The sequence below is a fragment of the Lactuca serriola genome, chromosome 3 (assembly GCF_051521515.1).
Source record: "Lactuca serriola cultivar US96UC23 chromosome 3, Lser_US96UC23_V15, whole genome shotgun sequence".
Taxonomy (NCBI): Eukaryota; Viridiplantae; Streptophyta; class Magnoliopsida; order Asterales; family Asteraceae; genus Lactuca; species Lactuca serriola.
In genome coordinates this window covers 274952-290514 of record NC_136410.1, presented here as the reverse complement: position 1 = coordinate 290514, position 15563 = coordinate 274952, and the positions used below count along the sequence as shown (strand labels likewise).

Here is a 15563-nt window from a genome sequence, read left to right as displayed (position 1 = left end):
GCCACCTCCTCGTGGATGATCTGATGGATCTCCTCATTACTAGCCCCACTGCTCTCTGGCATATGATATGTCCTCACCATGATCAACCTCTGAAATACAACATACGATAATTTAGAATCCATTCGAGCATACTCACACTCGACAACTCTTCCCTCCTTGATCCTTGGCATTCCGAAGGTTCTTATCTCAACTGTACACCGCTCCGGTGTTTTCAGTAGTACGGGCCCAATACTACTGTCCACACCGTTTCAGTATACACCCCAAATCTTCCTCTTTGGACTCCAAGTCCCAAGTACTCTATCATGCACAATCTGCTTTCTAACAAACCTCTCATAAGCTCCTCGCTGCTACCTATTCACTCTCAAGCATCTCAAAGCAGCTCACCTCTCCCTAGGCTAAGGCATCACAAATCAAGGCACTCTAGTCCTAATAGGAATACCTAGCCTGCTCTAGCAAGAGAATATATCATATCAATCTCATAAACATATAACAAAAGGGTATTTTGGGAAATTACCGTCCGGGCGCTGACTGATCGTACACACGTTTCTGCTCTGAGTTTCTCTAAAATCTTTTACTTCTTTTATAAAATTTGGTTCTCTTTTGAAAATATTTTCCAAATCCTCAGTTTGAGTTCAAATACCCCCGAAGGTGTACCCAAATCCCTCAAACCAAGGCTCTGATACCAACTTGTAACACCGTAAATTTCAAAACAAAATTTTCAAATTTTTATAAAACATAATTCCCTTAATATTCATAAAACACCCATGTTTAAAATTCAATCCAAGTTATACAAAAATCCCAAGATCACATAATCATAAAATCCCATGCATGTGTACTGATCAAGCCGGCGCCTTCCCACGGTCGTCACTAGTACCTGAAACAAATAACACCAAACACTGTAAGCACAAAGCTTAGTGAGTTCCCCAAAATACCACATATAACACATATTAGCCACTCGAGGCTATAACTCTATGGGTCCGTACACCCAAACTCTGCGAACCCTCAGGTTCTAACTCTATAAACATGCACAACATAAATCACATAGAATAATGCAGTGCAACACATAATCACATATATAGCATACAAACACTGTATCACATAACTCTAGTTACCAACTCAAGGTAAAGTATAGTGAGAAGACTCACCTCATGTATCTCGCTAACTCGCAAATCCCGGAAATCACTCGTGCTCGATCCCTCGAGTTATAATCCTCCTATAACACAATATATATCTCTAATTAACACTTTCACAACTAAGGTTGACTTCCCCTATCAAGTCAACATTGGTCAACGTGGTCAACGGTCAACTTTGACCGGACTCGGCGAGTGCACCGAAGCGACTCGGCGAGTCTATACGCGTTCAGTGATTCCCTCGGATCCTCTCCTGGCACGTCGAGTACTTCCCTGACTCGACGAGTTCCACCTGGCATGAATCGCGGGGCCACCACGACTCAACTCGCCGAGTCTCAAGAACAACTCGGCGAGTTCCAGCTTGACTCAGTCCACTCGTCAACCCTCTCTGACTCTCCCTGACTCACTGAGTCAACCCTTAACTCGGCAAGACCACTCGCAGAGTGGTTAAGGACAATCTTCATGCTACTTGCTGAGTCTGTTCTTCGGACTCGGCGAGTCTACACCATGCATGAACTCAAACTCACTCCTGAGGTCAGATACGCTCCAAAAACCCATAGATCCAGTCCTTCCAAGCACATATACCACGTAAAGTTTCAATCTTGGTGCTCATGCAAAGGTCCAGAGGCCTTATTTGATGATGTGGTCTCTAGAATGCCATTCTAGGCTCATGGCCTCCATTAACACCCATAAAGCTCGAGGGAAAAGGGTCTCTGGACGTCTTTGGGTCCAGATCAAAAGTACCAACACCAAAAAGAGGCCAATTACTCCATGGATCTTTCCACAAGGAAACCCTAACTCTAAGATTTACACCAAGGACTAAGATAGGAACGAATGGTTACCTCAAATGAAGTCTCTGGGCTCAGAAATCACTAGATTAACACCTCCTTTGGTCTCCTCTTGCCTTGATCCTCTTCTAAGAGCAAAAACACCCACAATTAGCCAAATATCTTCCTCCTCTCTCTCACAAATCGCTCAAGGGCTCTTTAGGGTTCTCTCTGGGGTTGGTGGCCGCAAATGACGGCCATAAGCCCTCTTAAATAGGTCTCATAGCCCGGAAATTAGGGTTTCATTAAACAGCGTCTACTCGCCGAGTCCACCTTTTGGACTCGCCGGGTCCAGACGCGAACCCGCGTCCAAACCGCGATCCTACTCGGCGAGTTTGAGCTCCAACTCGCCGAGTCCCCTCACAAATCACCAAAAATTACAAGAATAAATAATACCTGGAAATTCGGGCTGTTACATTACACCTATAGGCAGTGTACCTACTAAGATAATAGTATAGTAAACTATGTCGGGGTCGAACTCAAGGAACATGTTGGAAAATATTTTGATGTGATTGTCACTTGAAATAAGTTGAGTATTGATATACATTTTCTAACAAATATTATCTGAATGTTTCAGGTTGTAAAGATACTGAATATTTAACAAGTGTTTGAAGAATCAGATGTTGTAGCACTTGAAGTTGAACATGGAGCACCTGTTGTACACATGGAGCACTTGCTATTGACATGGATCGCTTGCTGAAAGCTAGTTGGATCATCATGATCTCAGATGGCACATCTAGATCATATGTGGAGCATCAAGACACTGATGGATCATATGGAATATTAATGGCTCATCATAAACATTGTTGACTCATCCACAAATCTATGACTCAACAAGAGTTAATGGCTCAACAAGAATACTTGGTGGCTCAACTCAAGTCAACGGATCAACATGATCACATTGATGGCTCAACAAGACTACACATCACTTATCATGTATAATGAAGGCACATCCAAATGCTCAAAGGAACATGAATTTCATCCATGGTCCATGATGAACATGTGGTGGTACATCCTCAAGTTCAAGTCATAGTCCAACACTCAAAAAACAACTCAACTTGGTCGAAAACAGTTTTGGAAGTTGATCACATCTAAGAAGACAGTTGAGCAACATGATGCTCATGTTGCTCATCGCATATTCAATGTTGATCAAGAAGGTTCAAGAATTATGAAGACTCATAACTTGGATGGAACCCTAACGGAATACTAACGGAATTGGAATATGCCATCCATTCTCCGTTAAGTAGGGCAAAGGTATCAACTGATGATTAAGTCTTAATGACGTGTCGACACCTAATTGGTCAAGACATGTCATGGGCTTTTCCAAAGCCTATAAATAGGCCCCTTGGGATCTATTATAAAGTTTCTCTTCCTTGCTCATTCCAGATCATTCTGCACAATTGTTGCTTAGATTAGTCTTCAGAGAGCCATTTGAGTGTTTTAGCTTGTCTATCATTCAAACACATGTAACTGAATCTTAATGAATATGAGACAATTTTAAATCATTGATCTTGAACATATAAATAAATGTTTTTATCATTAACTTGGTGATTCACAATTCTTTATTTTTCGCATTACTTGCCACTTGACGATTCTGAAACTCTGTTTCAGTATTTTCAACACTTGGACTACTCTAGTCTAGGTTTACTGAATTTTTCTCATTTCTTCATTGGTATTAGAGCTTGAGTGATCGACTTTAAGACTTAGAAAACTTTTCACAAATTTTTTTTAAAGTTTCAAACTAGTATAACCTGTTCTGAATGGCAAGTGTGAATCAAAACCAAAATGTTCTCTATTCTGTCTCAGTTGCAAACAATCTTGGAGCAGGAAATCGTGCACCTATCCTTGTGCCTAGTGAATACACTTCTTGGGCAGATCGCATCAAGTACTACCTGGAAGGTCATGACTCTGACATTTGGACTTTCATCTCCACTGGGAAACATACTCCAGAATTTTTGAAGGACATCAGAGTTCCTGAAGCTGATGTCTCTCCTGAAACCTCCAAAGCTATCTCTGGATCTATTTCCTCTGTTGTTCAACTTCGTGATAGGAAAATCAAAAATTTTGAGGCTAAGGCAATGCAAGAGCTGTTATCTGGAATTTCTCAAGACATCTATGAGCAACTTCCCGATAAAGACAAGAGTTCACCCTTCAATGTCTGGAATGCACTGAAGAAACAATTTGTGCGAATTGATAAGATCCTTGCAAACAGAAAGAAAGCTGCATTAACAGACATGGACAACTTCAAGATGTTACCTCATGAAACTCTCTTTCATGCATACTCTAGGTACAACATTGTTGTCAACAGGGTGAAGAAACTCAAAGGAGAAAGATCGCAAGATGATTTCAATATGAAATTCTTGAACAATTTATCTCCAAAATGGGATACAGTGCATTTGATCATACTGCAAACTATAATCAATCTATACACCATGTCTCTATTTGATCTGTATGCGGAACAGCAACAACATGAGCCGAAAGTCAACAAGCTAGCTCAAGCAACTCCTTTTGATAATCAAGGACATGCCCTGGGAAATTCAGCACCCATGGCAAATCATTCTCAAAACTTGATTACACATCATAATCCAATCCCAAACCACTTTGCTGATCAGTTTGCCAACAAAGGATATGAAGCATATCCTTATCAAAGTTCGAGTATGGCTCAACAATACAACCAGAATCCGTACATGTCAACTCAACAACCTCTTCAGATCGCAAATGGGTACATGGCTAATCATCAAGCTTTTATTGGAACTACAATGGAATCTCCTCAAATTAATGAGGAAAAGGAGTATGAAGAATGCTTAGCGCTCCTAACCAAGTTCAATCCAAACTTCAAGAAGTTTGTGAACAAGCCAACTGGGAACTATAGAGCACAAAGTTATCAACAACCCCAACACTATCATCAAAACTATGTAAACTTCCAAGGAGGAAGCAACAGTCAACAAAGCTTCAACTCTCAAAATTCAAATTCTCAATGTTACAATTCTCAGAGGATGAACTCAAGGGTTCAAGATAACAAGTTGAATTCCTATGAAGATAATGAAGTAATCAGGTGCCACAACTATCAAGGTGAAAATCATTTTACCAAGGATTGCAAAATGAAAACCAAGAAGGTCAAAGACGAAGCATACTACCTTCAAAAAGAGGAGCAGATCAAGAAGCAGTCAAAAGACAAAGGCTTCATGGTCATGGAAACTCCAAGTGTGGAAGTCTGGGAAACAGATGATGAAGTAGATCAAGCTGAAGAAACTGAAGCCTACAAGAACTACTTCTGCTTCATGGCTGATGACGACAAAGAGCCATCTCCTTTCCATCAACAAGTTTTTGAAAAGGTACGATTTATGCTTCGTGATAATCATTTAACTATAGAGCCTTTTAATGATGACATTGACCATATTTCTGAAATGATCAAAGAATATGTCACCAATGTTGAATATCGTGTCAGTTACTACAAAGATGAACTGACCAACAATCAGTTCAGACTTAAAGAACTGAGATTTCGTATGGCTAAGTTAGAGAATGACCTCGCAATCAAAACTGAGGCACATATTACGTCAGTTGAACAATATGAAATTGTATTGAATCAACATGACATTATTGCAAAAGACAATCGTGAGATGTACGCCCAAATCAATAAAAAAAAGCCAATAGCTATAAGGCATCCAAAACCCTTCTTGAACTGAACTCACATTACATTCTCAATGGACCACAACCTTCATGGATCAAATATGGTCTTGGTTATGATGAAATGAACAGGGAAATCATGGGACTCAATACTCAACTAGAGTTGTTACCATGTGATCCAAGTCTCTTCACTGGAGACAATGAGGATCATGAAGAGGTGGTAAATTGCAGTCCTGATGTAATTACCACTTCATCCTCAAGCATCCCATTGGAAGTCACATCATCCCATGATCTTCTAGACTTCGACACTAAGTCTGACTCTCCAATAGAATTCTCTCTTGAATGTCCTACCATGGAAAGTTTCAATTCAGAATATGCCACTTCTGAAAAACCAAATATCCCTGACTCTAAATCTAGTGATAAACAGCCCAAATCATTTGTGTGAATAGGATATTCCAAGACTGAACACATTGAATTCCTCAGTGAAGAATCATTTCCATCTCTTACTGCTTCCGTCTCTGGAACAAAGGACTTTGGATGTAAATATTCTAAGAAACAACAGACTGGAAAATCTCCAACTCCAGTCAACAAGAATGACACCTTGAACACTGTGAGCAATGATAAAATTGTTGTTGAAATACTAAAGAGACCCTTTGTTCCAATCAGGATCTCTTCACCCAGTCCTAAACAACAAGAGACAATTGTACAACCAACTAATGTCTCTAAAGACAAGGGAAAAGAGAAAATTAATGTCTCTAAAGAACAAGGTCCAACTGTAGTCCATCCTTCAAAACCCAAAGCGGTTAAGACTACAAATAATGACAAGAATAGGAAGACCAAGAGAGTACCTAAGGCTAAGAAAAGCCAAGGGAAAACCAGACATATCAGTCCTCCTAAAACTTCAAGGACTCAGAGAACCTCTCCTTCTAATCATGATTTCTCAAATTCTGGATTTCCAAACCAAACTGGAACTCACTATCAGAATAATTTCAAACCTAACAACCTTCCTGATTTGTCTGAAATGATGAGACCAATACCTGTTCACACCAACCCTTTCATCTATCAGAATAGTAATTACCCTATGAATTCTATTCTTGCTCCATATTGTGGTTTTTCTCCGTCCATAGGAGGGAATCACATGTTTGGGGGAAACTCTGGGTTTCCAATGATCAATCAATTCATGGGAAATACCCAGTTCCCCATGTTTGATCAATTTGGAATGCCTGTGAACTATGGATTCCCTTCTTTAGGAATTCCTACTCAGTTCACCAACTCTCCATTCTTTCCACATAACAATCCTTGTTGATTCCCCACGAAATGGGAACATGTATACTCTTCATATTAAACTAATTGAGGAAACTCCTAATATTTGTCTTCTTTCCAAACCTACCACTGACATTAGTTGGTTGTGGCATAGAAGACTCCCTCACCTCAACTTTGTTTATATCAACAAACTCATTGGAAAGGATCTTGTGAGAGGACTTCCACTGTTAAAACTTGACAATGATATACTTTGTACTGCCTGTAAACAAGTTAAAATCTCCAAATATCCACACAAAAGTATAACAGAACATAGTGTATCGAAACCTCTTCTGCTTATACATATTGATCTATGTGGTCCACTATAGTTCCTAGCTTAAGTGGTAAGAAATACATTCTTGTGATGGTGGACGACCATACCAAACTCACTTGGGTGTACTTTCTGCGAAACAAATCTGAAACCACAAATGAGCTAATCAACTTCATTCGCTACATAGAAGTTAGGGTAGGCAAGCCACTTAGAAGATTGAGAAGTGACAATGGTGGCGAATTCAAGAACAACGCCTTAGATAGCTTTCTTGTATCTAAAGGCATTGAGCACAATTTTTCTGCACCCTACACTCCACAATAGAATGGTGTAGTTGAAAGGAAGAACCGGACACTATTTGAAGCTACTCGATCTATGTTGATCTTCGCAAACCTACCACAATACTTTTGGGTTGAAGCCACCGCAACCGCTTGTTTCACTCAAAACATATCCCTAATCAACAATAGGCTTGAAGTCATTCCCTATGAAGCAATGAACAAGCGGAAGCCCAACGTCAAATTCTTTTACATCTTTGGTTGTCGTTGCTACATCAAGAACAATTGGGATCAACTAGGGAAATTTTCACCCAAGGCTGATGAAGGTATCTTTCTTGGATATTGCCTTCATGTTGCAGCATATAGAGTTCTGAACAAAAGAACTAGGGTGATAGAGGAAATCAGTGATGTCACTTTTGATGAAAGTTATGTAAGGGTTCTGGATCTAAACCACTTTGGTCCTCAAATGGTAGTACCATTTGATAAAATGAAACATCCATCACCTGCTAATACTTTTGCTCCAGTCCATGCTATTGAAGTAGATTTTGATTTCCTCTTTCCAACTCAACCTTCTGCCCTTGAATCAGGAAAGCTCACAAAAACAGTTTCTCATGATATCTCTCAACCTCATCAACCATCAAAAGTCTCAAGTTCCACCAAAGCTCCGGTTGAGGGGGAACCATCTTCTGAACCTTCTAACCCAACCCCCCATTATCAATCTGTACCAGTCATAACACCAGTCGCTGCATCTTTCGAGGGGGAACCAACTTTGAACGGTTCCATTATTAAAGGTACTTTACAATCCTCCCAACCATCCAGTCATGGTTTCAGTGGGAACCCCACTCGAATGGTTCCAGTCCCTCAAGTTCCTTCATGTATACTCCATCTGTTGAATTCAAGCATGCAACAGTTGAGGGGGAACCACCTGTTTCAGGTAGTTCTGGACTCTTCCAAGATGATCTTTTTGAAGGAACATTCACTTCTGACTACCCTCCTCGTCCAAGAGAACAATATGAGGTAATTTGCACTCCTCAAATCCTTAAGGAAGCTCGTCTCACAAAATGGACAAAGGATCGTCCAGCCGAACAAATCATTGGTGATCTAGGTTCTGGAGTAGTGACCTGCTCAGAAGCCAAGAATGAATGCTTATATGCAAGCTTTCTATCCATGATAGAGCCTAAAGGAATCAAAGAGGCTCTACAGGATGCAGATTGGGTAAAAGCAATGCAAGAAGAGTTAGCTAAATTTGAATGCAACAATGTATGGGACTTAGTACCAACACCAGAAGGAGTATCAGTTGTTGGTTCACAATGGGTCTACAGGAACAAAAGTGATGAAGATGGATTCACCATCAGGAACAAAGCCAGACTGGTTGTTAAAGGCTACTCGCAACAAGAAGGCATAGACTATGATGAAACCTTTGCACCTGTTGCACGAATATAAGCCATTAGGATTTTCTTGGCATTTTTTGCACACAAGAATTTTAAGGTCTACCAAATAGATGTGCAGTGTGCATTCTTAAATGGAAAAATCGATAGGGATGTCTATGTTCAACAACCTCCTGGATTCAAAGATCCAAAGTTCCCCAACCATTGCTATAACCTCCTGGATTCAAAGATCCAAAGTTCTCCAATAACCATCTGATCGTCGTGCAAATATACGTCGACGACATCATATTCAGTTCAACCAACAAGGATCTTAGTGATGAGTTTGCTGAGTTGATGAAAAGTAAATTTAGAATGAGTATGGTGCGTGAGCTCAACTACTTCCAAGGTCTAAAAGTACGTCAATCTCCTAAAGGAATCTTCATTGGTCAAGAGAAGTACATCAAAAACTTGTTGAAGTGATACTCTATGGAGAATGCATCATGAGACTTACTGCCCAAATGGTAGTTGATGGTATTGCAAAAATTCGCTTTCAAACATCTTCTCACTCTAAATATCTGCAGAGCTTTCAAGAAAATCTCGAACATATGGAAGAAAACATGTGTATCCTCAATGAGAAAACAGAAGCAAGGGTCACATCACTTCAAGTCACTATTGAAGACTTTGAAGGCACAACCGCCTATATCAAAGGACAAGTTGCTTGCAACATGCGGAGAATTGAAACTTTAGAGCAAAAAATTTATAACACTATTGAAGCCTATAACTCTTCGATGACTTAGAAGATAGATGACTTCATTCAGTCCTTATCCAATCTAGAGTCCGTCTATGAAGCTAAATTGGATCATATGCAGAATCATGTTACTGCGCAAGATCATTATATCTCCGCTCTTGAGTAGTCCATTATTGAACTATCTAAAGCTTCTGCATCATCCTCCACCTCTCTGTTTCAGGATTTTGGTGAGCAAGTTCAATGTCAATTGGATTCGTTAAGCTCTGACATAGAAAATCTATCCAAATCCAATTCTGAGAAAATCAATAGCTCATCCGGTGACATATCTTCCCTTCAGAAGACTGTTCAGTTGCTTGTCGATAAAGTCAAGGCTATCAAGCAACAATCTTCCCCTTCAGATCTATGCGCTCTTCAACAAAAGGTTGCATCAACTGATTCCAAACTTGACTTGATCTTAGCAAATCTATCTGGTTCAAATAAGAGGCCACCTAAACCAGAGGGGGAAAAGGTCCACAAGACCAGATCAATTCAATAGAGTCACTCTACAAAATGGCCGCTGATGCACGATTAAAAGCTCAACAGAACAAAGCAAAGATTGCTGAGAAAGACAAGGAACTTGTTCGATGACAAGGGATCAAAGATCCATCTCTAAAAGTTCCAAGAAGGAAATATGTTAACTTCTCCAAACCTGTCACCATATCAGAACCAATCACTCAACCAAATATTCCTAAAACTGATCTCCATGATAAGGGAAAATAGAAGATTATCTTCAAATCAAAGAAGGAATTAGCTAAATAAGCTCAAATGGAGATAGATGAAGAATTAGCTAAGCAACTGAAGGCTAAGGAATTAAATTCTAAACAAGAGATGCTTCTCAAAAAGAAGTCTTCATAGATCTCGTCTGAAGAAAGGAGTACATGGCATTATAAAGAATTTAGAGTGTCAACACCTAAAAGAACCATCTTCTTTAACCCTGATAGTGATTCTTATCTAAAGATCAAGCTCATCAAGCCCATAAAGTCCTTCACACCTCCCTCAGACCTCACTAAAGAAAACTGGGATATTCCGGAACCACCTAATGGCATGAAGTTCAATTTATAACCAAGTGCAATTTATCCAGTTGAACTGATGTAGACATTGAATAGGTAAAGAAAAGATTCTTCCTGAAGAAACCAACTCAAGTTGTCTCTGTATGGTCAAATCTCAAGATTGCTTCAATTAGAATAATTAACATACGGAAATTCAAAAAAATGTCATATGCATTCTTTCAAGGAAAAAGGACAGAAAACTTTGAATTCATGTTTTCTAAAGCTAATTTCCCTAAAATAAACCAAGCTGATATCAGATCACTGATGATTTGTTTGAAACAAAGGGTGAGTACAGATAAGGCTTATGCAGATGTTCTACAACGCCTAAGGAAATATGTGCTCGACATGGTTATTGATTTCAGTGTTGACTGGGAGATTGGACAGCTAGGAGAAAAGGAAGCTAAGAAACCAAATATGGATCTAAATATGGAGAATGAGTCGCCTGGGAACATTTTAAAGAAACCACACAGAGGTGTTGTATTCTCTTCTAAAGGTCGACTGAAGTTCATGAGAATCTCACAAAAAACATTTATTCTCTTCTGAATTCATTAAAGGCATCATTGGCTTATTGAAGAGAACTGGAGATCAAGATGACTCGTTGAGAGTGAAGATCATTGAAGAACTTACATGGTTTTTAAGTTTTCGTCAGTGGTTAATAAACTTGAGAAATAAAGTTTAGGTTATGTGTTTTTGGTTTATTTTTTCCGAACATGTGAACGATGTTTGTTTTTTTTCTTTTCTTTGTGCTACTAGTAGTTCATTTTTTTTAAATTTCATCTTGCATGTTATTTCTTTTATTTTTATATTTTTTTTTATTTTTTTACTCCTTATTTCAGTAGCCGGCACATAGGGGAAATTGTTGGAAAATATTTTGATGTGATTGTCACTTGAAATAAGTTGAGTATTGATTTACATTTTCTAACAAATATTATCTGAATGTTTTAGGTTGTAAAGATATTGAATATTCAACAAGTGTTTGAAGAATCAGATGTTAGAGCACTTGAAGTTGAACATGGAGCACCTGCTGTACACATGGAGCACTTGCTATTGACATGGATCGCTTGCTGAAAGCTAGTTGGATCATCATGATCTCAGATGGCACATCTAGATCATATGTGGAGCATCAAGACACTGATGGATCATATGGAATATTGATGGCTCATCAGAAACATTGTTGACTCATCCACAAATCTATGACTCAACAAGAGTTGATGGCTCAACAAGAATACTTGGTGGCTCAACTCAAGTCAATGGATCAACATGATCACATTGATGGCTCAACAAGACTACATATGACTTATCATGTACAACGAAGGCACGTCCAAATGCTCAAAGGAACATGAATTTCATCCATGGTCCATGATGAACATGTGGTGGTACATCCTCAAGTTCAAGTCATAGTCCAAAACTCAAGAAACAACTCAACTTGGTCGACAACACTTCTGGAAGTTGATCACATCTAAGAAGACAATTGAGCAACATGATGCTCATGTTGCTCGTCACTTTTTCAATGTTGATCAAGAAGGTTCAAGAATTATGAAGAATCATAACTTGGATGGAACCCTAATGGAATACTAATGGAATTGGAATATTCCATCCATTCTCCGTTAAGTAGGGCAAAGGTGTCAACTGATGACTAAGTCTTGATGATGTGTCAACACCTGATTGGTCAAGCCATGTCATGGGCTTTTCCAAAGCGTATAAATAGGCCCCTTGGGATCCATTACTAAGTTGCTCTTCCTTGCTCATTTCATATCATTCTGCACAATTGTTGCTTAGATTAGTCTTCAGAGAGCCATTTGAGTGTTTTAGCTTCTCTATCATTCAAACACTTGTAACCGAATCTTAATGAATATGAGACACTTTTGAATCATTGATATTGAACATATAAAAAACGTTTTTATCATTAACTTGGTGATTCACAACTCTTTATTTTCCGCATTACTTGCCACTTGACGATTCTGAAACTCTGTTTCAATATTTTCAACACTTGGACTACTCTAGTCTAGGTTTACTTAATTTTTCTCATTTCTTCAAAACACATTCAATTAACTAAAATAATTACTAAAATTAACCTAAAACAAGCAAAAGTTTAAAAGGTTTTTATCTAATTTTTTAAGTTTAGACAAACTTAAACACTTAACTAACGTTTTAAATCAATTTACTAAAAACACTTTCGTTTAGTTTGAATCCACTTCTCCTCTATGGTTAGTTACTAATTATGGATTATTAAAATTGGTTACCAATTATTATGTAATTAGCATTTCAAGTCCAAATTTACTAATATTTTCACCAATTCATGAACTACCTTGTATGGTCATACATAAGCAAAACAAAAAATTAGTTATTAATTATAGATGGGTTACGTATAATTTATTTAAACAAACACAATTATGGTCATAATTTATGTTCTCTAACACAAATAAATTTGTTTCTTTTATTACTTATCTAATATTTGGTTGATCGTAGCTCTAGTACTTTAATGGTCACTAAATCACTAGGTAATCAAGTTCATGTAGTTTAATGGTCATTAAGTTATACTTAAATTGAGTTTAAGCAACAAAATCACAACTTTAACATGCTAGGTAATGATAATCAAACACATATACACAACCAAATATTAGAATCCATAAATTAAATAACTAAACAATAGAGTTAAAGTATCATCTAGCTAAAAGAAAGCAACTAAGATCAACTACTCAAGGTTGAAAACATAAACACAATCTCAACATAAATCGACATGATTAAGGTAAACCAAACCAAATCAAATCTCCTTCTAAAGGATGTTTTGTGCACTTTCTGGACTCTAAAATCGATATCTCATAATACCTCTCCTCCAGAAAACTCTCCAAAAGCCTCCCAAAACCATAAGAGTGAAGGAATATTTATATTTTTGGAAAAGTCGTTGCTCATGTTGTGAGCTCAGTAGTTATCCGTATTGGGGAAGGATTCTGACTTCCAGTATGCTAATCTTCTATAATACCCTCCTCACACCGTGAGAATTGATCCCTTAAGTCGTGAGCTTGGTTTTTATCTAGAATTTTTTTCTTTTTTAGCTCCAATCCTCTAAAGTTCCAATGCTTGTCAATTATTGTCCATGTTCTTCAAGAGTGCTCCATTTGGCTGAAAAATACAGTTTAATTTGTTATGTACCAAATATCTTTGAAAATAACCAAATTATTAAATAAAATTTACCAAGACATTGCCTAAAAATAAGTATAAATATGGCAATATCACTAAAAAAACTACAGTAATGATGTCAATTTCATATAAGGAAGAACCCTAGGCTATTAGGCATCATATAATCAGGCAATTTTATCATGTAATCTCTGAAGATCCTTACCCTGTCACTAGTATTTTGTTCTAACATATCACAAGATCAAATAATAGTATGGTAATTTGGGGTCTACTTACTGGCTCCGGCTGATCTTACGCATCGCCTCCTCTTTGATATTTTGAAAATCATTTTTTAAATCTTTTTCCTTAGTTTGAGACCAGATTCACATCAGTGTTCCTCCAATTCACTCAAACCAAGGGTCTGATACCAACTTGTAACATCCATAAAAATCATGATCAATTTATACTTTTTAAAAACATCCTAATTTACAAATTGTTTACAAACATATTTTTCAAAAACATTTATGTTTGTGCATGTAAATGCTCCACAAATAATGAGTGATAATTAGGTTGTATTTTCCCTTTACTGTATTTATGGTGTAAATACTCTCCCTCCTATATATAGGGAGAGTTGGTCATTTCTTACTTAAGCTAGCTCATTTTTCTTAGTTAAAGATTACTTTTGTACTCCTCATAATGTAATCTAGAGAGAGAAAAGTGGTGGGTTCTCCCACCCAGGGAGAGTTTCTCTCCCACCATGTTCTTCATTAATATTATTATTCTCTCTTTATTCTTAGCTTTCTTCCATGAACTCATAATATGTTCTTCGTGTTCATACTTACAAAAACACGATTAATCTCGAGATATCTTACTTCCACATTCACCGATCGTTATAAAAATGGGTCTCTACAATTGGTATCAGATCCGTACCTTGAAGATCTCACGATTAGTTCAAGGGAACGACTCCCGTTCGGTGATTATCTTGTGATTTTTCCGTGTTTGCAAGAAAATTTTTCAGGTTTCAAACCGGGATTTTTTTTATAAAGTTTGTTCTTAGTTCTATTTTTCTAGGGTGATTCTATCTTAGTAAAATAAATTGTTGTTGCTGTTGCTCGTTCTATTTGTTGCTGGAAAATGATGTTCTTGAAATTCTTAATATTTCTATGTTGAAGAAATGAAGAAAAAATGGGAGAAGAATTAATTTTGTGGTATCTTAAAAAGTTGAAGATGTATTCCAGGGAGTTCCTTTTTCCTTGGATGAGAAGACACAAGATTATGGGTTTATTTTTCTTGAAGAAAGTGGAGAAAAGCATTTCTTTTTGAAGATTTTTCTTTCCCAGCAACTCTTCTCATTATGAGGTATGAAGCTTTTGATTCTCTTATATTAGTTGTTGTAGATCTTCAAATTGAATTGTTTGGACGTGATAAATTGTTTGCAAAAGCATATTGTCTTTGTTACTCTTTTGGGTAAAGAGTACTCCACTATTTGTTCCCTCAAAAAGACAAAAACCATGTGACATTGCCTTTCTCATCACCTTTTGTCCCTAAAACCCACCTGCACACTCTATTTTTTGCCTTCCCACGACCCACTTTTGACTTAGAATGATTTATAAAAAGATTCCCTCATTAAAATATGAATAAATGGTCTTTGCGGTACCATTTTTCATGAAAAAATAACATTTTTCGTCATCTGTTTAGCCCCTCTCAGCCCCCCGGACCGCAGCCAAAAACTGCCATCCGGAGTCCCCTTAGAAGCCTACCAGGAGCCCTTCTTAGCCCTTGATGTGAAGTCGTCTAAACACTTGGTCCGTAGCTCG

At 37.8% G+C, this 15563-nt stretch overlaps 1 protein-coding gene across 1 annotated transcript; it reads left to right on the top strand.

Moving 5' to 3' along the window:
- Positions 1-7643: 7643 nt before the first annotated feature.
- LOC145094197 (uncharacterized) lies at positions 7644-8869 on the top strand. Its single transcript, XM_079032502.1, has 2 exons — positions 7644-8217; positions 8337-8869. Exons 1-2 carry the CDS (start codon positions 7644-7646, stop codon positions 8867-8869), a joined length of 1107 nt encoding a protein of 368 aa, XP_078888628.1.
- The last annotated feature ends 6694 nt before the right edge of the window (positions 8870-15563 follow it).